The following is a 25,011-nucleotide window of genomic DNA, read 5'->3' as shown; positions in this document are numbered from 1 at the left end:
CAGCTTCCCTAATATACCTAATAGTATTTATTGCTGACTTTTGCTATGGGTCCTAACAAGAACATATATTTTTCCAGCAATTTCTTAAATGACCCAGGAACATCTTGTTCCCTGGCACTAGGATGGAATCCAAATATCTGTAATTACTGAAAAGCATTTTTTTTAATTGCCTTTCTGAAATGCCCTGACTCTTACAGCACATGTTAAGTGTGGAACCACCCTGAGCCAGCCAACAGAAAACACTGACCTGCTGCATCTTCTTTAGGGCTTAGTAAGTGTGGAACCACTTTGGATTACTCCTCTCAAAAGTGTTCTTACAAAGAAATGCACAAGATTTTCTATTTTCCTTTTATAGTGCTATCATCACGAGCAGAAACTAACTTTTTCTTGTGGTTGTAACCACTGCCCATAAAATGGGACCCTTTGGTTCTAGCCCCACCTTGGCCCAAGGAATTTAAGAGCTACACATCCCACCTGCTGGGAGAGTGCTTTAGCCATGAGGCTAAGGAGAGGCCGGAGATGGGATGAGAAGTGGAGGCTGCAGGAGAGGAAGAGGGATGACTGTCCCACTGAAGCAGACAGGAACGTAAGATTCACGTGGCCAAGGACAGAGCGCAGGAAGGAGCACCAATTCATAACTCCGTGGTTAGGGTGTGTATGGGCTTCCTGTTCCAGGATTATTTCTGTTTCTCATTTGGTGATTGTTTCATATGGAATGCATAAATGCAGTGATGCCCAAATCTACTATTTCCTGGGCAAGCGCTCCAACCACTAAGCTTTTAAAAAGGTGGGTGGTGCTATGTCTGAGTAAGACAGCAATTATGCCTGCAATTTGTGAAAGGCCTAACCCACCTGCCTGTCTGGTGAGCTTACAGAAGATACCTACAGGACTGGGCCTGCTCCCTGTAGGTTCTGAACCTCAGCATGAGCCTGGCACCCCACTGCTCAGGGCAGGGCAGCTCTGCATTCAAACTGAGCAGGGAGATACGCGGGGAGTTTTAGAAGCTTTCAGAATTAAGCAGCCACTGAGGTCTCGATCACAGTTTTGGATCCAAGCACCTAAAGTCTGCCTAAATACTGTTTTATACACCTACTCTTTCTTTAAATTTGATTTAAGCATTTTTGTTCTGAGTGCCTTACTGTAGGTAAGAAAAATCAGCTTTAGAGGACCCAGTCTTTTTTTATTTGTATTGATAGATTAATCTAATATAGTCAGCCTCTTTGCACTCAAAGAAATAACTGAGATGACAATATACTCAGGCTCTATCTAGACAGGATAACATACTAATGTCTTACTATTCTGTGTACAGTATGCCTTTCACTTATTTATGCCCAATGAGCACAATTCTTCCATATATTGCAAAGTATACATACAGTTTTATATCTCAAAGTCTGTCTCAGCCTCCTACTAAAGTACAGAAAGAATGCCTATTTGCTTGCAAAATAGTAACAACAATAATAATAGGTAGACATGCCCTTGGTGCTCTGCCTCATCTATAAACCCCTCTCAGTATGAAAAGGAACAGACTGTACAAGACATAACAAACAAGTAACTGTTTATTGCTTTCCACAGGATGACTTCTCCTATGATCTTATGAAGATGTTTCAGGCAGAGCTCTGGTTGAACTGCAAATGAAGCTACCCCCAATGACAGCAGTTATGTCAGGCCTGCCTTCCTGGAGTCTGTTTGCGTCTCCAAACACTTACCAGTTTTCCTGTAGCACTTTGACCTCCTTCATTCAACCAAAATCCAGGCACCATAGCAGAGAAGTAAGGTCCCCAAACACCAGGCACAAAAATGGGTGTTTCACTTACCTGGAAGAGTAAGAGAAAGCTCTAGTGAATCAAACTGCCTGTCAAACTAGGTACTTCACAAGTAATGTTTGGCAGCTATCAGAGTCCAGTGCTGAAAACAACTGCTGCTTCTCCACTGGAGTTACCAGCGTGAATGGAGAAGTACAGGTGGAGATTTACCATGCGGAGAACGTGGAGAAATATGTCCCCCAGCTTGCATCATTTTTAGATTACGTGACACAGCTGCAGCTACTGGTTGCACAACTTCTTATTCCCCTGCCGCACACACAGAACAGCTGGATCTGGCCATGTGGAAGAGCAAGTACTTCCAGGGATAGGAGCTGTATTTCATATGGAGAGAAAAACTGCCCTGTTCCTCAAAAAAAACCCACTTTAATTTAAATGAACATTTGGAGGAGGTGATCTGAGCTCTGTCAGAAGGCTTGAAACCCCCACACTTGCGGTGGAGCCCCAAGTTCCTGGTGCTCTGCACAGCACTCACGGGGGACTTAGGTGCCTTGGGTGGAAGCCACAAACATGGGCTGGGTGAAAGGGGATTTTCTTGTGTTAGTTAACAGGAAAAACTCACCCGGGTAAACTTCCGATTCTGCCCCTTACTTGGGCTTAGTCTTACACAAAACACTTCTCCCTTCACATCTGTGAACCCTTTTATGAAGGTGGGTACCGAAACACTCTCTTTCAGAAACTGTACAACTGTATTCTACCGCTTGCATACAGATAAACCACCCACATATAGAGCGATGTCCTGCTTCTGTGCAATATTTTAGTGGTTAGACCACTCAGGATGTGGGAGACACTGGTTCACTTCCTTTCTCTGCTTCAGAAGATGCAAATTACTAGTTTATAAGGGTGGAGGGTATTCTTCCTTCCTCCTATTAAAGCTGTTTCACTTTCCCTGGTCTAGATCTAGATAGATCACTGGTCTGGATCTAGATAGATTCTGGTCCAGAAAGATAGCGTAAGGAGGTATGATATCTAGTCCAGCAAATAAGGCACAGAATGGGGTGAGTAATGGCAGGGAGGAACCTGGGTCCCAGTACTTACTACAAAGTCTTTTTGTGTGTTCTGCACTGGTTGAATACGTTAATAATTCTTGCAGCAGAGGCTGGAGAAGACAGGTCACCCACTCCCCAAAGCAGGCTACCTAGCTTCTGTTTGAAGCATGATTCATGTCTTTTCTTCCAGGACTAAGGAGCTGGATACATTCGAGGTATACACATCCACGATTTTCCTGGGAAGGCCCATGGCAGTGCAGTCCTACACTGCCACATGATGCATGAATACACTTCCCACTAAACAATGTTAATGGGAAGGTTAGATCTGCAACTGTTGCTCTCTAGAAGGTGGGAAGCACTCCAAGAGGAGGAAACGAGATCTCTGTAACAATATTAGTCTATATGTTTTCAACATAGGGACTCCTGGAAGGTTGGTGTGGATTTAAATTTCCTCAGCAAAAAGAAGGTTCTCAGTCAACAAGACAAATTTTTTTTGTATTTAGACGTTGCTCTTCATGGGCAAAATCCTAGACCCACCGAGGTTGCTTGAGGTTTGCTATTGATTTCAGTAAGGCCAGGTTTTCACCTCAAAACTGTTTTCATGAGTCATAATTAAAAATCCAAGCTCTGTTGTTAAACTCAATGCACGCTCTCCCTATATTTAAACAGGCCAAACTTTAAAGAGTTTTTGCTATCAACTAGGGAATATGCTCTAAGACAGTTTACTGGCATTTGTGCATCACACATGTTTAGTAAATAAACCAGCAGGGAGGTTTCTGCAAAAACAATAGTCTGCTGAAGCCATCAACTTACACTGCAGCTGATTCTTGTCAGGAACATGAAGTTAAGTAGGAAAACAAAGCAATAAAAACTGTTTTCTCAGAATACATTACTACAGTTTCAAGCAATCCTGATTTCTCCTAGGAATACATCTAACAAGCAAGAGAATCTTGCTCAGTTCTCCTCTATCAGCTCCAATGTGCTGACTGACTTTCACTAAAGATGTTTGCGTGCATGCACATGCGTCTGTGTGTCTGCATAAGATTTTGGCCAGCTAAACCCACTAAAGAGCAAGAATAGCTGTACTGAATTTAAAAAGGCATTTATGACTCCAAGTGGACAAAGCTGCATCAAAAAACATTGCAAAGGCATTTGTTTTTGTTTTGTTTTCTCTTAAAACTACAAATTAATATATCTTTGAGTTTTCAACACCTCTATGAGGCAAGTCTTCTTTTACAATTTTAATAACAAAAAGCAGTGCAACAGAAAGTATTGATTAAATGATCCTAAAATTTAAAAATTTAAAATAACCTGAATTTTAGACCAATTCTACAGCACTGACCTTATTGAGAACACAGTATTAAGCCAGGATTCCCACTTAGTACCTGCTCCAAGGTAGTGATGGGAGTGGGAAGACAAGCCGTGTCCCATCTCATTCTTTTCCTCTAGTTGTGGACAAACACGAGTGTCTCTAAAGGTGGGAAGGGACACAGCATTTTTGAAGTCTCATCTCAAAATATTTTTGATGCAGCAAAGTTTGCAATACTCTGTATTCTACTATGATCTGTGATTAAAGAGTCTAGTTATGCCACATGTATCAAGCTTAAACGCACTGAGCCATGCTCAACTGCTAAGTAGTCTGAAGAGACCAGACAGGCTAAAGATCCTAAAGATACAATGCCCTCTGACCAAAATGCTTTATGAATGCATGGAAAGTTCTAAACATTAAAAAGAACAATACAGTTTAAAAACCTTTTCTTATGTCATTACTCCACTGTTCTCCAAATTGTCCTGTATCTGTACTAACACTCAAAAGTGTAGATTGATTAAAAGACCAAACTCTCCCTGGAGCCAGTACTTCTGGCTCAGTATTTTGGACACCCACAGGAATTTGCCAGGACAGGATATTTCCATGCTGGCTCTTATCAAGTTACACTGAAACTTTCCTATCATCTTACTACTGAAGTACCATTTGCACACATTCCAGCAAACTTTCAACACACAAACAGTGCAAACAAGGGAGTTATCTCCACATTTATGAATACAGCCAGTGGGGTACTAGATTATCTTTTTTTCTGCTGTGGGAACTCTCAGTTGGAATAAAGAATACTGGTGATCATGCTGGGTTGGGACTGTATATGGGATCATCTTATTTCCTATTTCCCTCTTCCACTTAAAAAGTTTAATTCACTTTTTACAGACTCAAAGGCACGTAGCTTAACTGTGTGGAAAGTGAGAAAAGCGGGAAGTAACAAACTCCCCAAAATGGGCACACATTCTTTGTGAAGCAGCCAGGTGAACTCTCTTCCACAGATGTATGTATAAGAGATAGCAAATGGTTTCCATTTCCGCTCCTTGAAAAAATGTGGATGATCCTTAAGTTTTTCAACCTATGCAGCAGCTGGCATTTGTATTTTCATAATCAAAATTTATCCTCAAATCCTGTTTGACTACACGTATCGCTCAATCCCTCCAGAACACGTGACTAGACATAAGTGTGAGACTGGAGAAATGGTGCAAGGTTTGCTGCAGAACCCAGAAGATAAGCATCCTTTGCCAGACTCAGAGTTATTTTTGTTACACTAACACCACATCCTTTTCATAGCTTTCTATTGCCTTCAGACATTCTTATGATGATAATAGATGGATCAATGTACTGTCACTACTTTCTTTGCCATTAATGAAGCTTAAGAAAATCCTTAATCTTTTTAGCAGAAAAACAACATCTGTTTTAGGTTTATGGGCAGTTGATTTTTATTTTTAAAGCAAGTAAGAAATGTCATCCTTACTTGAAAGTTGAAATAAATATTCAAAAGGAGCATCAGATTTTCTGCCTTCTATTTAACTTAAATCCATCCTCTAGCATACTCTTATTGTAAGGCACAACATTGATTATTTTTTACATATCGAGAAACTGAAGCACAAAGAGGGTAAAGTTACACACCCTCATGTGCAGAGGAAGTCAATGTTAGAATGCTCTCTGCACAGTAACTATTGCAGCAGGTATTTGAAGATGGGAGACGAGAGGAATTTGAACCAAATCACATTTTGAGTTGTAATGAGCATCTATAAATATTTAAGTTAAGCATATTCACACAGACTGTTGCCTCATCTATGACGCTTACTTATAGAAGTATTATACTCCTTGAAGAGCAAATCCACCACATGGTGTTCTAGCTGTGGATGGGGAAAAATTCTTTTGTGCAGGAAAATGTCACCTTTCCATGTCTCCCCAACATGCACATTCCTACTTGCTCAGCCCATCATTTCTGATAAGACAATTCCAAGGTTTGGGTTCATCACAAGGGAGAAAGAAGTTCAACATCTCCTGAAAGGGAGAAGAAGGGGAAAAAATTTTCTATCTGGGAGGATTTAACCTCAGTGTGTGCTCTATAAAAGATCGTTCTAATATGTAAGATATGTAAACATTATAGAGCAATCAGAAACAAATTAAACGATGAATTCAGTTTAACAGTATTCAGCTGTGGTGCAACTGCCAGAAGGCACTTTTTGTTATGAATAGGTCGTTTGGATGAGTTACAGACCAGATTTCAACCCTGGCGTGTGCTGGGAAAATCAATGTCAAACTATCTAAGATCAGAAGGTATCAGCAGCACATCTGGCAGCCCACGGAAATGAAAAATGTCTTTAAAATATATAACGCTATATAGAACTAAGTTCTAGTATGAAAGGATCTGCTTCAATGGCACTAATATGAGATCTGTAATGTATTTAGTTTAGTTTAGTCTTTCCCACTCACCTCCCCCTCTAAAACAAGAACAGACAAAAACAATCCACCTCTATTGCAGCAGTTTATGGGGAAAAAAGCTATACTTACCAATTATAGTTGTAGGGTAGCTTACAGCTAATGTGAGTGAATCAAAGGCATCAGTGCCTTTAATCCAAACTAAATTCAGTTTTCAGGACTGGTACAAGGAATGGCAAAGAACACAGACCTTCAAAGAGGAGAAGCACCTAGGTATATAGCCTTTCCATAGAGTGAGTAAGTCACAATGCAAGATTTATTTTACTTAGCTTTGTCTTGCTAGACTAGCATAATGATCAGGCACGTGCTTGTGTTTCCTCCTCAGTTTTAGGTATATATTACAGTAATCAGAGACAAGATAAAACCAGCCACACTGTTGAGAGCAGTTCTATGGAAGCATGGATTCCAACAGAATTTTCTTCCTTAGTTGACACCATCTGTTGCTAGTGTAGCCTTACACGAATTCCTGCAGTAACACTATTTGAGAACTTGGCTATCACCTAAGAAGCAAATCTTTATATTAATAGGATACTGCTATATAGGCACCTTCTTCCATTTTCATTTCAACAACTAACATTGGGCATTTGATATCTGGCAGCATTCTAATATCAGTATCAGATTCTCTATAAACTTGCAGTACGTCTTAGACAAAATCAGTTTTCAGTGGAACTATTCTTGACTTAAACTTATTTACAAAAAAGCAAAATTAAGCCTTCATTCTATTGTCAGAACTTTTTTAGAATAACTATTTGTTAATGAGAAGCTAGGTCAGAAAATTTGTCTGAAAAATCATTTCACTTATCAGCTTCTATAGTCAGAAATTCAGAGGAACAGCTGGTCCTTTTAGGCTATGGCATGTATTTAAAAAAATCTAAGATATTAGTGGAGGGAAGGGAAAGAAAGTAGGAATAGCATGGTACCAGTCAGCAACTAATAAATGCTCTTTACAGTTCAGGACTTTGATCATTGACAAGTCAAATACTTTCATTAACTTCCTTGCTGACTTTCAAACTTTGTGACTGACTGTGGGTTGAGAATACTGATATTCATTAAATTCAAGGGTTTTTACACTGATGCGTAAAATCCTGTATTAAGAAAACAGTATCATTTCACTTCTGCTCACAGATGGGCCTTATATAGCTACTTGACCACAACTTTGTGACCAAGAACGAAAGAGATTCTTAAAAAGGAGAGAATTCAAAGGGAAACCCAAGAATGTTTCATTTCTAGGTTTCTGGTTCAAACTTAGGTCATAGTAGTAGCTACTAAATTTATGAATTAGTAACAGAATTTTCTGATGGCATATATATTAACTGGGTGGAGTGGGGGCACACAATCGTAGTCTCACTGGACTGATGCCTACTCCAAAATTGCCATCCTGGCATTAATGCTCAAGCACTAAATGGGTTTAAAACTAAGCTTTCCTGTAATTCTGTAGGCAATTCACTATGTTAAGATTATGGTGAGTGCAGTTTTCTTCTTAAAATATGCTTATTATTAGCAGTAATTACATATTAAACACACAACAGCACTCAAGCTTTAGCCTGATGCAAAAGGCATTTAGGAAAATAAGATCTTCAAGCACAAAAAGTATACTTCAGAATAAAAGGGAAATTAAAATGCATTAATATTCCAGTTCTTATGGGTCATATACTACCAATAATTTGTTTGATTATATTTTAAACCTATGTCCTCTGGCTATCACTGGTTGGCTGTGTAGCTGCATAACTTGCGGCGGCAAGTCACATAGCTCTCTTCCATGTGACAGGCTAGCATTCTGTGGGCCATCCACAGAGCTGCTCTGCAATGATATTAAGATACTAGACCACAAACATTTGTGCATCCAACTAACTTATCCCACTGAAGGCATGGAAGTCACTTGGGTGAAGACAAAGTAAAGATAGAACATGGTCTTCAGTCTGAACACATCTGACCACATGACAATTTGGGGAATCTGTTTACATACAATTTAAGAATTCTGGCTGATGTGGTGAAAAGACTTTCATAAATGCCTTGCTGAATGTGGAATCCACCACTTGTTGTCAAGGCTATGTCATGGGTTTACCAAACCCAGAGACCTGGAAGATTACTAGAGCTTAGTGACTCCCATTTCATTAGGAGAATGGTAAAAGAAGGAATGAAAGCAAAGCAAAATTGTCCAACTATGTCTATCTGAGGTTGTGCAATGGAAAAACGCTCAGACATCAGGCAACATTTTTGCAGTATAAGATATTGTTTCTGACTGTGGAACCAGCCAAGGTTAAAAGAGACAGCCAGAGAGACGTACATCATTCAAAGGGGAAAGCCGTGAATCAGAACCAAAGGTTTCTGGGCACTGCCAGTAGCTCAGACTTATGGCCAGAGATTGACCTGTGGTAGGAAAGTTGAAACAGAACATGTATTCAGTATTATTTTTTGCCCAAGTTTGTTTCTTTTGTTTTGGCTGTAGTAAAGACATGTTCTTATGTCACCTATGTCCCCTCACTGCTTTTAGTATCATGCAGAGGTAACTGGAGGTAACTGCAAATGGCGAGTGCTCAAAGGCCTGGAGTTCTGGCAGAAGCGTATGTGCCCATTTAGCTCATAGGGCCTCAGGCAATCGGCCTGAGCGGTCTCAGAGAACAGTCTACACCCAGGAAATGGAATAGAGAGGAAAAGGAAAAGAGTGATATTGCTTATTTACACACCATGAAAATATTAAGAACACAGGTCCAGTATATTTCAATCCAGCTTACTTTACAGCAGGTTAGCAAGGCTCCAAGTGCCTCAAACCAGCAAAGGACATGTTTGACAATATTAAAACACCCTCCCCCCCACAAAAATACCCACACCTTTTTGATTTTGCTTATTCTCCACTTGAGAAACACCACACACCTGTGTGACAAAATCAAACCGATTACAGCCACAACACACTTAAGTAAAAATTATCAGAATTAGAAACATACAGATAGTATTCATCAAAAGGCAGACTGGGATCTCAAATTTCTGATGATGGCGATTTGGAGCTAGTATTCCAGTTCAAGCCCTGCTTTAATTATTACCTGGACAAAACTTTCAATACAACTTACAAATAGGAGAAGCAGATGAATTCTCAGGGACTATTGTAAGTAATTATTCTGAATAGCAACCCTTATGAGAAAAGCAGCAAAATGTTACTGACGCATGCAGAACTATTTCTCATTTTCTAAATTTTCCATGAAGCATTAACTAGTCTGCAAACTATAGACCAAACAAGGTATGTGATTAATGCCCAGTAAAGAAACCACAGTCCTCAGGCAACTTGATTGCCTCATCTCTGAGAATATTTCAGGTGAGTTATGAGACGGGATTATATACTGCACACCCTGGCTTTATATCTAACAAGAATTAATTAGAGGAAAGTTTGACTGAGATTATTATTACACATTTCTACTGTGAGATCTTTATTGAAGGCTAAATACGGAAAGATATTTTAACGCTTTTGAACTCTTACAATTTTTAACGAAAGACTAATTTGAATCACAATAATATTAGTTATTAAACCTGTACTTAATTTGTATTTATGGGTGCAGAGACCAAGAGAAAGTCAACTGGACCAGTGCTTCCAGTCTTGGGAGCCAAAGCATCAGTTTGTGCAAACCAGTGCATTACCATTGACTTCGATGACCATGACAGCTATGTTGATTTACACCATCTGAAGATCTGGGCTAACATTCATATTTAGACACTTAAATGAGCAGCCTGCTTTTCAAAGGAGACAAAGAGACACGTTTCCCATTGATTTCTGGCTTAGGAACTTTAGAACACGAAGCCAGACATTTAGGTGTTCAAACATGGACTTGGGCACCTACCCTTAGGAAGCAAGTCAGCCCTGGTTTTTGAGTGTCTATAATTAGGAATGTCAGTCCATGCAAGTAAGAGACACCTCTTTGAATAGTAGATACTTCGAACAGTAGATACTTAGACACAAAAAAAGAAGAAGGGAATCTACCTGCTTCTGAATGCTCATGTTCTTCTTTTCCTAAAGGTAGGGAACAAGAGTACTGGAAAACAACTCCTGCAGTCAGGGCTTTGCCTAAAAGAACACCACCACACTAGCTCCTTATGCATGCTTCAAAAATTGAGAACTGGATATGACTACTAGACCTGCTCCTCCTTCAAGGGGGATCACTACATCCTCAAATGTATATTGCTTTAAAACTAATCTATCAGTGGAAACTATAAGGCAGGGGTTTGGGGGTTTCCATACACACACAGCCACAGGAAACTGGTTCTAGAAATAGTTAAATGCGTCAACTAAAATGTTGCTTAAAACTGATTATAAACATATTTAATTGTTCAAATTTAGCAAAAAACACCCGTTTCATTCAGCTGCATTTTATTACAGTTTTTTTTAAATGCAACAGATTGAGTCCTTGCCGAGAGCAGGGAATGCAAGAGGTCACAAGCAGCACTTTGTATAAGCAGCTTTTCTGCCACGGGAAGATAGAAGCTGCGTTTCTGAGAAAACCTTCCGCTAACGGATGCTGTGGGGCTAAAATAACTCACTGAACTCCTTGACAGAGTAACAGACCCCTCTGCAAGGTAGCCCATTTTTAGATAACAGCAGCCTGGTCCAGTTTCTTCATCTGAGTTGACTGTGGGTATTTTATACCTTCTTCAACACACTTCATCAGGTTTCAGCCAATAGTTAAGTATGGTATTAGTATGTCTTGGGGTACAACTGCATGAATAAATTATTATGGATGAAACCAGGAGGTCAGCTGCCCTGCAAAAACCACCTCTACTCATCGTCTCCTGTGGTGTATCATGTGACAAAACCCAGGGACCTTGCACATTCCACAGGAAACCAGGACCAGGAGTGTTACTGCAGAGTTGCTGACATGGTGCAAATACACACTGTAGATTACTCACTTAATTTTTTCATGTGCCCATACTCTTATTACTTATATATAAAAAGTGCTGTATACTTCTGCTGATTTTACAATTGTTTCTTTTTTTTTTTAATATTAATCTTATGAAAGAAGCTTGAAAAGACTCTTCAGAGAACTGTCAAATATTAACCAGTAAAGCCGGACAACTGAGATTTGTTTCAAATAGAATAATTTTTGTTCATACACATAACATTTTGCCATTTTCCTCAGGAGAAAACACACAGTGTAAGAATGGTTCCTACCTTTCCTACTATAAACTTTTGACTTTCTCTCTTTCCACTGGAAAACTCCAAATTCAAAAGCAGAATATAAAAACTAGAAAAATGAAAATGATATTGGAACCAAAATGTTTTCCCCCCTTATTATTATCTATATAATAAAGGTAAATGTTAATAAAAAATAATTTTTCTACCAGAAAAAAGTATTTTTATAAATCTCCTTTTCAGTCAAGTAAAGGTATCATTAAAAAAACAAACAAACAAACAAACAAAAAAAAACCTCACCCAACTTTCAGAATGAAATATATGGTATATATAATAAGAAATCAAATAGGGTGAGCATGTATTTTGTGCCACATTTTATTCTCACTATATGTTGCCTACCTGACCTGAGCATGGCAACTCAGCGGTAAGAAAGCCAAGCTTGTCTTAGTGAATTTAGGAGCGCATTAAACCTTCCCAATGATGTATTTTCTCCTCACAAGGATAGAACAAAAACAGAACAGATGCTCCAGTTCTAAAACAATACTGAAATCCAAACAACATATGAAATTTAGCCACCGAACTTTCACAAGGCTACCAGTAATATAAACGTGCTGTTTATGCACCTCTTTCCCAACACACCTGTCCCCGCAGGTACCTTGCGTTAAAAGCATAGGAGCCAGCCTCCTCTTTCTCACAGAGTGCCATAATAGAGGAGCTATGAGGAGGATTACAGACATCCACAAACACATTGTGATCCGTGACCCACAATTTAAAAGCCAGACGATGCTGCCGCTAAATAGAAAAGAAAAAAAAAGCGTAAGGGAGTGTTAAGAGGTGCAATGTATCTCTCAGCCGCCTCATCTACTCTTTACCCAGGAGTGCTTTGGCCACAGAAGCTCCGAGGGCCATGTTTGAACAACGGGTTCCTGAAGGCCTGTGCCAGTTGTTTGCTGGAAGTTGCCAGTGGTTTGCAAAAGATGGGTGCTGTAACAGGCCACTAGTGTTTGGTAGTTGGCTACTGAGAAGCACAAGCTAAAGAGGAGCATGGCTTAATGGTATCTGAATCAGGAGTTAAATAATTACCTTCTTAACTGTAGCCACTTCATGAGACAGACAGAGGAAAAAAATCAGGGCTCTGGAATACACACAGTTTCTCAAACTTGAGATCCAGAGAGAGCTGGCAGATTTCTGCCAGCCATCTCCTGCTGGGTCAGTGATGGCTTTACCGATCTTACTGACAGCAGCAGACTCTCACATTTGAATTCGTGTGGCTAATCCACCCACGAGGCACTAAAAAACTCCAAATCATTTACATGAATCAGGATGGAAGAGGACAGCAGGTTGGCATTAAGCAGCTCTTCCACCTCGGAAGCTGGATCCTGAGACTCCTGCTCTAAAGAGGCAAGGCCTGAATGCTGTTCAGGGAGAAACTATTGTACCGAAACCAATGAACAGAAAACATGAGCAATAACATCTATCCTTGGGGTCAAGCAACAGTCAAAAAGACCGAAGGGGTAGAAGAGGATTCCTGAGGTCAATGGGCCAGGGAGGCTGCTTGTGAACCAACAAATGATCTTCCAAAGAGATCTCATGAACTCAAAAGGTGCCAGAGGGATAGATGTACCTAGGACAGACACTGCTTTCTTTATAGAAAGAAGAGTCTTATGAGGCAAAGTCTGTTGGTTGACACACTGGACCCAAGAACTGAGAACTGGCCCCAACGAAAGGCTGAAGCCAGCAAGTAAAACAGCTTCTTGGTCTGTGCAAGCAGAGATTGGTTTCAGATGAACAGTTAGATCATTCAGTGTCATACATTAGATAGGTCAGCAGAAGATCACAATGGGAGCAGAAAGATATTTGAGCACAGCATCTGCCTCTAGAACTCTCTCTGGGTTTGCTCTTCTCAGACACACAGAAAACAGTACTGGTGTCCTCAACAGAGAATTTGCACCCCTGTAACTTTTAGTTCTTGGGTGTGAACTTAACCTTTAGTATTTATTCCAGGAAGCAAATTTGGAGCTAAGCCTGGGACAAGAGTTTCAGCTCTGGAAGAAGGTAAAATTAAGAATGAATTCATGGGTAGTTCACTGAAATCATTCCATACTCATTCAGCTTTCAATTCCAACTCATCATTTCCATCTGCCTAAATCAGAGATGCAAGAACTTCAAATACCTATCAAGGACCCTGATCCAACGCTCACCTTTGAAACAAAACCTTAAAACTAGATGAATTTTGACTAGTCTATGTGTGAACGTTCATATACATTTAATCCTGCCTTCTACCAGTATTCACTCTAATACTAAGCATAGTTTTTGTTTTGGCTTGGGAAAGTATACAATAGACACACAGTGGCCTTTTCTTTTTATTCCCAAAGGCCAAGGTTTCTTAAACAAATTGGCAAAAAAGAGCTTTAATCTGTTAAATTGTTTTCAGGATCCAAAACAGAAAAAAAAGTCCACATTCCTAATGGATTCAGAAGCTTTTTGCTAAGCACTTAAGCACTAGCAGTTCTGCATTGATTTATTTTATTGTTTTATTTAGTGAAATGCCTGGTACAGATATACAGATTAACCTTTTCTTGCTCATATTTACTATGTCGCCTTCCTTGAAATGGGAACTACAACTATTTTGATAAATGGACTAAAAGGTTGTCTGGTTACATGATAGCTTCTACTTGTGTCCTCTGCTGAAATGCTATTATGTACTCTTCTAAAGCAATGCTGCTCCATGACTCACAGCAGATACTTCTGTGCCTCTCACAACAATAGCTCACTGGGGATACGGAGCCTCAAATGAGCTACAACAATTTATACCACCCATTTATTTTTACTTCTCTTCCAATGATAGATATTCACTGTCACAAAATGTCAGTCTATGTGAAGATTATAAATCTTCCAGCACAGACAAGTAACTACAGGCCATTTTAAATACACAATTTATAACACTATAATTTCCTGGTAAGGCAAGTTAAATTCCTAAAAGATCATCACAATATGAACTAACTCTTCTCAACATTTCAAAAAAATGGTCAAACCAAAGAACCATAGAGCCCACTAACCTGTCGTTAACAGTGGCCAGTAACAGATGACAAAGATGTAAAGGGAAGAGCATAAGAACAGGGCAAACATACAATAATTCTTCCCAAGAATATTCTCCCAGTCTCCAGTGAGTTGAGGTTCCAGCAAGTTCCTGTTCTTACTTCCAACTAACAAGAGAGACTAAATCTTCATAACTGTCTAAGATTGCAAACAAATTTGTCACGAATGTTAGCAGTCACTAGGTAAAAAAACTCCATTAGCTCATTTAAAATAAATTTACTTGTAGATTAACATAATTTTTTAAAAGAACATCAGAGTTTTTGAAGTGCTATTCCTTTAAATCAGAGCCGTTCTACTTCAGTTCTCGTTCCTAAACAAACACCACAGATACCCCTTGCAGCATGAGCCCAGCGAGGCCTCTCCTGATCCGAAAGGTTAGGAAATGTGCACATGGAACAGCTGTGCCAACAACACTGGTAAATGCTGAACCACATTCACCACACACAAAACAACTTCACTCCCAAATGCTACTTAAAAAAAAAAAAAAAATCCATTTACATTATCTTTTCGATCCAGCCAACCAGCCAAACTCTTGATGGAGTCCAAGGCGGGCGCAGTCCTTGTCACTGTGACCAGAGGACAGCAGTATGACGTGATGGCCCAGCAAAGGAGCAGAGGTTCTCCACAGGAAAAGTGTCTAGCACTGACCCTTTTCCAATGAGCTCATGGCAGAAGAGTCAAATTGCAGGATTGTACCAAAATATAGAGGCTACCCGTCTTATATCCCTTCCTGGAGACTGAATCTAAGACCCTTGTCTTCTCTTGAAAAGTATTTTCATGATTATCTCTAATATGCAAGTAAAGTAGGCCAAACCCCGATATCCCTGTCCAGTCAACTCACTGTATCAGGTAGTGACAATCCTGAAGAACTTGGAGCTTAGTAGCTGATGTTGTGACAGAAATTTAAGGGAGGGTGGGAAAAAAATCTCGGATGTGGCATTTAAACAGGCAGGTCAACTTTTTTCCACTGAGGTACCATTCCTTATTTCACCATTTATGGGGAAAAATAATTCTGCAAAAAGTGCAGTAACCAATGGAAAACATCAAGGAAAAACAATTTTTTCAAATGGAGTCTGGTTTACCTTATCTACTCTGCATGCCCTTCCTGTGTACCTTAAAACTCCTCTTATTTATTTATTGCATAATATAGTCCATTTCAGAGATTTATTTTTCTTTTTCACCATTAGTATTCCTTTATTAGTGAAGGCCACTACCACCCGCAGCATCTTACTTACAGGTAAAATAAAACTTCTTTTGCATTCTCCCTGAGTTACTGGAAGCAGATTTACATTATATGGGATATGCCACCACACGCTGTTTTAAACATGCTTTTATTTGAATAACTAAATGGGTAAATCCTGAAAACCTTACTTGGTGTTTATTCAGCCCTTACTTACTGAGGCAAACTCCCAAGGACAGAGTAAACACTGGGAGAGGACCTCAGGCCTTCACCCACAGTTATAAACAATGAGCTGAATGTAAATTGTGATTCCCAACTGACACTGGGAGAAAAGCAGCAGCTAATGCTTCTCCTCACTTTGCTTCCAGAATGACTGTAGGAAAAGAGACTTACTTTCTCCTTAATAAACTTTGCCCCAACTAAGATTTCCCCCCACCCACAGTTGGAGCAGCAACAGGAAACTTAAATGAAGAACTACTGCTTCATCAGAGGCCGAACAAAATTGAAAAAAGGGAAGAAAAAAAAAAAAAAAGCAAGCCTTAGTAAGAAATCTACTGCCCAAATACTGATGAAGTTTGCCTGATTGGGATGTGGATTTGTCGCTGTTTAGAAAAGAAAAAAGAAATTTAGAAATACTATGGCATATATACCACCTTGACCCAAGCAATCCTTGAATACCTAGCACTTGCATATCACGCTTCCATTACCGAGATCTCTGTCTGCACCACTTCAGTTTGATTCCCCTATTGCAAGTCATTGAACTAAGGAAAGGCAACAATCTGACAGAATCATATAGCAAGTCAGCAAAATTAAACAAAATTTATGATGTTAGCCCCAAATTGCACACTACTCATTGCAAATACTGCTACTTCCAAAATTTTAAATGTAGCACAAAACAATTCAGTTGCTTTTCATATAATTATTTTACTCCCTTAAAAATTCTTTTTAATTGTTTCAGGGCCCAGAGACATCCCAACTGATGACAGAGGACCATCCTAATTGATGACTGAGGACTTCTCTTATAATCACACATTTCATCTGTATTCTACTCCCTCCTTCGCAGTTCAAGTAAGTTCTAAGAAAAGGGTTAACACAAGCAAAAGACATCACCAGTCCTTTCTGTCCTCTATGAGATCTAGACACACAGAATAAGCAGTCTGTTTAACAAATTCATGCCTACTCCTAAAAACAGTGCAAAATAAAGCAACTGGAGAGACCATGCATTATACATAAATATGCTCATGATCTGAGAGAAATCCCATGTTTAGTTCTCCTAGGAACAAAACATTCCGATAAGGAGCTCGGGCTTGACCGAGACTGCGGGCTTCAGGCTGATACATTCTTCTGGGTCTGGAGAGGAGGAATCAGAACTGGTTAGTTTGAAATGTTGATGAGATGTTGAACCTGTCAAATTTGGTATCATCACTTTGAAGAACATACAAAAGGAAACAAAGGAAAATCTTCTGTTACAATGGAGGGTCACTGCCAGTGATGGGCTATAGTGAACAAAGACAGGAATAACAATATATAAGGAGTGAATTAGAAGTTACTTTATCCTGTCTCTTACAATGGAGCGATGCTGTGGTGTCTGTACATCAATGCAGCAACAAAATTCTCAAACATTTCTTGCTATGGAATTCAGAATACAGCAGCATTTTTCTTTCATTCTCTCCTTCCTCTACCAGAGCAAACAAAAGCCCCAAACCCTGTTAAAATATACAAGTGTCATAGGAAATAAAGGTGCAACGGTACTAGCCTCTAGATCTAGATCTCCTAAAAGATAACCTTCAATTCCACAGTATTTTAAGTAGAGAAAAAGAGAGGTCCAACCATGCTGGAAGGATTGCTATACAACAATAAGGCAGCAATTGGTATTCAGAACCATGTGCAACAGATAACTTGTATTTCTGCAGGACCCAAGGAGGAAACCCAGCTTCAAAATCATTCACATACAAGTCACCATACAACAGCAGAATATCACGTTTGCAAGTTGTTTCGAAAATATACAGATATCTGCTGCCCAAATCAGGCAGCAGAATATTTCTAGCCACCAGACTGGACAAATCTTACTAGTCTCAACCTAAGTAGATGAAGCCAGTCTCTCTCGCTCACCCTTTCTAAGGCAAAACGTGGGATAAGGGGTGAGGAATGGGAGAGCAGCCCTATTAGCACTCAGATCTAGAGGAAGTCCAACATAAGCTTTTATATCTATTGTGCTTACATCAAATAGAATAGAAAACCCCAGGAAGGAAGAAAACACATCTCTGGTTTATGGATTTGTTTACCATGCAATGCAATAAAGCATTGCCTGTAGTGTGTAAAAGCTGTCATTTCAGGACACACAAGAGCCTTGCATACTTAAACATACAAGCCAAAATTGTCACTCACATGTCATACACTTCCAAAGCATTGGATAGGTGTAGTTTGTAAATATAAAGACATAACAGTTAAAAATCAACTAACTTAAAAAGTGCCTCAGTCTCCCACCTAATAAAACAGGAATAACAGTTCCTGCTCTCTTATCCAATTCATTCATTGTTGCAAAGAACCCTGAGACCACCAGACAGAAGACACTGCAGAAAGGCTTAGCATAATAAATCAGACACCCTAATATATGGCTGTGTCACATGGGATAGTTTGCAGTTAACCACAGTATGAAAATCACTGTGTCTGTTGGAATTTTCAAAGCAAGCGTTTTCATTGATGTCAGTGAGACGTCTGTAGAATATCAGTCTTCATATAGTCTCCAAGCAGAATATTTTTCAAAGCATTTGCTCTCTCCACATCTATTCTGTAAGCCTTTGAACTCAAATGATCTATTCACAAAAAGGAAGGAGAGTTGACTGCACACTTCTTTGCAAATGTTATTAAACATTATCTGCTGTGCATACAATACAGTGATTGTACTGCTTTCAGCAACATTCCCATGAACAGGTTGATTACCAGCAAAGCAATGGGATGCAAAACTTAGATTTCCATGACAGGCATACATTAAATAGGAACCTCCCATTCTCCCAGTTACCAAGGCATACCTGAGCTTTGAATTATGTCAGGCCAGGAACAAAGGACTCTTGCTCATAACAAAAACTTTTAATAACTCATTTACTGAGAAAGCCTTCCTTTCATCTCTGCCAAGCTTTAGGAAAGGCTGGGAGGCAAGCAGAAATAAACATTATACAGACTCACCACTGCTGGTTTTAAAGTAAACTCTCCAACTTCCTATTTACATTTCAAGATCTTAAGCTTTGTGGTTTACTAGTTCTGCAAGTAAGTGCTTTGGGTTTTGGAGACTGCCTGCACATGATCTCCCACCACTACTGAAGTCTGCCTAGCTTTTATTAATATAATAAGGAGGTCAGAAAAGCAACAATCTTTTATATACCCTACTAGCAAAAATACTTTACTTCTCGCCTTTTAAAAACAAAACAAAGCACACTATGGCAAATTAATGCCAGTGAAGGGAATATTACAATTTTGTTTGTTTCTTTTTTAAACCAAGGATGCTAGAACACAGAATGAGAAAGTCTCATTAAAAAAAGGGTGTGGAGGACTTGTTTGAGGGACGAGCAGAGAAGGCAGCATTTCTATAGAAGTGCAACCCTTCCAAGGCCACAGGCTGAAAAGGCACATAAATAGGTACTGTGACCTTTTCCTTAGAAGACTGTGTCCAGTAAGGATGGGCAACCTGTAACAGAGTCGTGAAGTAAATGTGGTTTTCATTTCATGCAGCACTGAATGTAAAACATCTTCATTAGCTGGGAAGTCAGCACTGTGACTGCTGCCAAATGCATATATAAGCCAGCAGAGCTGAACTGAATGAGGACAGAGTAAGGGAGAGGTTCCTGTGGCACTAATTTATTTCTCTCGTTTGAAAGACACTAGCTCTGTGATTCATATGTGGCAAACAGGCCTTACAGAAGAGAAGAATATTAAAAAAGCAAGAGGGCAGGGGCTTATCCATTTCATAAAGCTTGCACAGATCATTTAAAAAACTTTTCTAGGCTACCTCAGTTTCAATAGTTTAGCTTTTGTTTTTATTTTTTTTCCTAGCGTATTCCTCCCTTTTCTCCTCACTCTCCCTACCCTCCTAAGCCCAGCCCCTTTCCTCTGGTCAGGAGAAGGACAAATTGCTGCCTTTGCTAAACCCTGGGCCACAGCCAGTTGGCACTCGGAGTCATTGCCCAGGGCTTCAGGCCTTGTCCCCTCGGAGACTGCACGTTTCATGTCGGGGATGCATGTGCAGCAGTGACTAACAGCATGAGGCTGAGGTGCTGCACGCAGTCCTCCGACTCACCCTCCAGAAACTCATTGCCTAGTGCCATCCACCTAGATTAAATATAGCTGGCAAAGCAAGTACCAGGCTATTTTGTCCCAGCAAGTTTTCCCCTCTCACAGATGATTTCAAGCAGCTGAGGAGTCCCTCTGTAGTAATTACTCAAAAGTCTGCTGCTTTAACAACGTGGCATGTTCTGAAGAGGAGGCTCTCATATCAGAGCCAAAATATACTGAATCCACTTGCTGGTCTGGCTCCCACTGAGATTACAGAGATCAGGCTATGAGAACACTTTGAGCCAGCATGTCTCTGCAGTCTCCTCTCCAGGATGTACTGCAAAGGACACGTACTGTGCATGCTTTGGGGGTGGAAACGTGCTTTACACTCTATTTGTGTGAACAAAGCTGGCAGCTTGGGCGGATATTGTGGAGCAAAGAAGCTCTATTGTGTTTGCCAGTCATCACGAGAATCAAATGAACAAATTTAGAATAAGCAAATCAGGCTGAAGTTCCTTTAGCAGAAACAGACAAAGACTAGTTAGGCTTGGTAAAAGAGAGCATGGGATATTCTTTCTAAAATAATCCATAGTAAACACTGGGACAGCAAAATGAACTGCCCATTTTGTTATTCATGTAGTTGTTCCATCTCCGTCTCTTAGATCATGTAGTGAATTTGATGAGACAGAAATAAATTACTTGTGCCTCTTCAATTTTAAAAATGACTAAACTACAATTTTCAAACCACATATACATCAGCACAGGCAGGAAAAAAAGAACTGTGCACCAAGTCAGGTGAGTCAATTCCCAAGGTCAAGAGTCACAGGAATACACAAACAGATGAAAAGGAAGAGACCACATCTAAATCAGAAAAGATTCCCTGATCATCCCAGGTAGGAAGTTTGGCCTACAGAGAGCTGATAAAGGAGAAGGAATGACTAAAGAAGCACACAGACCACAACATCAAATGAAAAGAGAAAAAAGAAACAAAACAAAACAGAGATCCTGAATAGAAAGGAACGCATACCTTGTATATTTGGGACTCAAACTGCCAGCAAATTTAGACACACACCCCTGCCTCAGTAAGCTGAAATCAGGCCAAACAATGTTCCCACTAGAAGCTGCTCTGACTACTTCCTTCAGCTGTGAATCCAAAAAGGTGTTAGGGCAAGAATGACAAATATTTTTATCATGGAACAACTGTTCTGGGACAAGTGGAAAGCAGAACACTGATCTCTAACCGAGCCTAGTTCACCACAAAATAGGTAGTAATGAGAGTTTAAATATATATATAAATTTATATAATATATATAATATAAATATATTTTATATATATATATTTAAACTCTCATTATATATATATATGATGAAGAAGGCTATTTTATGTGGTGCTCTCCTACTTTATCTCTATTCAATATGCATAAAGAGCACATAGCCTGTATACATACAAGATTAGTAAGGACCCCAGATTTCAGACAACAGTGGGTGCTGGGAAAGAAGAACCCTGCTCTCCCTCACAGTGGACTTAATCTCGCAGCTCTGCATGCATGTCCCTGTCCCTCCTTGTCCCCCACAGAAGCCCCAATCTCAGAGAAGAGGCATTATGCTCTAGTGACTCCACAACCCTCAGCGTTTGTGGTGTTCCCACTCCAGATCTATCCATTTCTGCTTACCATTTTAAATTACTACTAATTTCTTTCAAAATCTCTGGCTACCAGAAACAATTGCAGAAAGGTGACCAAAGCCACACAGGTCACACTGCGCTCCACACACTTGTCCCAGAGCCCCTAAACCTTCATAGCCTCCACACAGCCTCTCATGTGCCCCACCAAGCTTCTGCATCAGAGCCCCAAACCTTCCCTAGCACTCCCACCTTCTTCCCTTCCCTCTCTCCCCTTCACAGCTCTTGCTGGCTTTGGTGTCCTTGGCTATAATCCCGTATCACTGTCACCCTAGCACCTCAGCCTAATGCTCCCTTTCACCTCTGGCACCCTCTCGCATCCAGCCTTCTCACTGGACACCTCAGCTGGTCAGGCCTCTATCATTAGGCCCCTGATTCTGCTTCTGACCGAGACTTGAAAAACTAGGATTGGCAACCAGGTTGCTTTTATAAACAATTTAACCCAAAGAGACCCTGGAAGACAGAAAAAGAGAATGTGTGCATAGCAGTAAACATCTACTATCCCTTCATTTGACCAGAGACAACACAATGTACTGAAAACGCCATCAACAAATTCTACAGATCTCACTTCACAGCATCTGTGCTTAGACTTCAAATGAAACTGCCTAACTGTATCAGTTCCATGACCATAACGAGAGACATTTTCCCCTCAGGCCTTTTAAACTTGAAACCGGTACTGCTACTAATGTATTGTTCTAGTAAGACAGACCCTGACTAGTACTACGGTCCCCATCTATCAGGTGTCACGTAAGCATATGCAAAGCCATAGTCTCTGTATCAAAAAGCTTGCAACCTAAAGAAACATTTTACTTTCAGGAAAAAAAGGTGTTACTCTGTAGAATTCGTGCCTGGGAAGAGTGCTACACTGACACCAGGTACAGGAAACTGCAGGATTTATCTACCAGAAAGAAGCAGCAGTATGGCTAGACTATCCACTGCGGGCAATACTTGGGAATTTCTACTTGTGAGCACTGTGTGTCACTCTGCTTGTTTATATTACTGCTCTGCTGTTTGCTAACTGGCATCCAAGAGTTAACTCAGTTCTTGGTGGGTTTACACATCTGCAAAAGGGCAAGCACACTTACATTTAGGAGTGGGACAAAATGATACATATGTCTGTACCTGCAATCCCTCCAATCACATAAAGGTTTCAGAAGAAAACAAAGGACTTTTGAAACTTTTAAAATGTCAGGCCCATAAGACATTGGCAGGAGGAGAGGCTTTTAGGGAAACCAATTACCTGATTCCCAGAAGTTAGAGCATGTATGTTAGACCCATGCAACTACTAGTCGGGAATATTATGCAAGCTGCTCTTTCACTGCCTCAAACCTGTTGCTATTTTACTGTGAAAAAACACTCACACATTTTGAATATGTGTTTCAGAGTCACCATGGCTACACAAGGAAAGTCTCCTTAAAAGTCTGAAGACTAAATGTGGGTGCTTGAGTTTAGAAACCCTGTCTAAAAAGCACGATGACATGCAGCAGCCCACTCAGAAATGCCGGCCACTGAGTATCTGTCACTTGAAAGGAATACCTATGCTGCACAGAGAGATCAAAGCTACAGCAAATTAATCCCAGCCCTAAACTAGGGACAATCTTTCAAATGTAAAAGGACAGCTGATTTGCCATTCCAAATGCAAATTCTGCTGACAATTTTTGCTTGGGCAAAAGAGGCAGCAGAGAATCATGTAATATAAATAACTGTACAAAAATTTTCAAGACCATCATTTTTTTTCCCGTGGGTGAGAAAATGATGAGCCCTGAGGTGGCAGTGACTTTCAGCAACTACCAACTTGGAGCTGGACTTGGATCAGTAACCTAATTACAGCATGCTTTCTACCTCTTACATGGGCCATCCAAGTATCTCAGCAGAACACTGTTACAAAATGTTTTGTGTGTGTCCCATTACAAGACTGTCAGTGGCTAATTTCAGAAGTGTATCCTCACTTAAAAATGGCAGTTCTACCACAAATTAAGCTATTATAGCCCTGAGTAAAATTAGGTTCCACATTTGTACTCTCTAAAATATCAAAGGCGTGATTAGCAAAGTCTTTTGTTCAAGACCTCTGGAGTCCTTGAGGTAACGAAAACTGGGTCACAGAGTAGTTTCTCTTAAAATTTGAGGTAAATGCCCCGTTCAAGCAATAGGAGCTTCTGTGACTCATGGTGCATTCAGTGCAGAGAATGGAAACACTGTACCCAGGCACATACACCAAGAGTAGCACCCCTGCCCCCACTAAAAGGAGGAAGGGGGGAAAAAAAAGCAGCACAGCAGATGATTTTGAACAGTTTCCTGTTATGATCCCTTGAAAGAAATCCAACCGTACTTTCACCCTGCTTTCTGTTTTCTGAATTTCTCCTGACAGTTGGCTCTTTCGTTTGCCAGAACCACAACAAAGGAAGGCCTTGAGTTTCCACACAGGCCATTTTCTCCCTCTCTCCTCTCTGATCATCTCACAAAGGTATTATTGTTGCTGGCTCACTGGGGCTCGGTGCACCTGAGGCAGATCAAAGGCACTTTTTAATGCCCGCCTGACCACACAGGTCTCTCTCCCACTGCATTAAATTAAACCCGATGATTAATCTCTGTAGCCCTGAGGGTCCCTTGGTGCACACAGAGAGAAAATATATATTTCTATCAAAACACAAGTATAATATACTTTCATTTTATAGCCCTAATTAAAAAAAGGAACAGCTAATTTCAGCCAAATGCAGCTGCATATAACTCTTAGTAAAACACAAATACAACTGCTGTGTGTGCTCTATATTCACTTCATACAGTTTATGCAGGTATAGATAAAAGAATAGTAAACCAGTCCTTTCACAGATTAAATCCAGAGAAGCTTAAAATTTGCTTATTGTCTGCCAGCTAGAGATTGTTATACCTCTGAGCAGATGAGTTAAAGGCGGCAGGTAAGGAAATGCTTATGAAATGCTGAGTAGTTACATTTAAATTAAAATCAATTTAAATTTATCCAAAAATTGCACAAGCATCTATTCCTGAGTTTGCATTCAAATGATTAAGAGCTTAAAAGCTTCCACCTTGTCTACGGTGTGTAGTCTATGTATGACTTCAGGGTGACTTCAA

The 25,011-nt window shown here is 40.0% G+C and overlaps 1 protein-coding gene across 3 annotated transcripts in view; it reads right to left on the bottom strand.

The window, feature by feature from the left end:
• FGGY (FGGY carbohydrate kinase domain containing) overlaps nucleotides 1–25,011 on the bottom strand; it is a 312,847-nt gene that overhangs the window by 48,687 nt on the left and 239,149 nt on the right. For all 3 annotated transcript variants that reach the window (XM_067301318.1, XM_067301319.1, XM_067301320.1), the window contains one exon: nucleotides 1,708–1,815. In XM_067301318.1, the coding sequence (XP_067157419.1) occupies nucleotides 1,708–1,815 (108 nt within the window). The remainder of the gene's footprint in view (nucleotides 1–1,707; nucleotides 1,816–25,011) is intronic.

The sequence above is a fragment of the Apteryx mantelli genome, chromosome 8 (assembly GCF_036417845.1).
Source record: "Apteryx mantelli isolate bAptMan1 chromosome 8, bAptMan1.hap1, whole genome shotgun sequence".
Taxonomy (NCBI): domain Eukaryota; kingdom Metazoa; phylum Chordata; class Aves; order Apterygiformes; family Apterygidae; genus Apteryx; species Apteryx mantelli.
The sequence above is the reverse complement of the archived record's forward strand: the minus strand, read 5'-3'. Positions and strand labels throughout refer to the sequence as shown.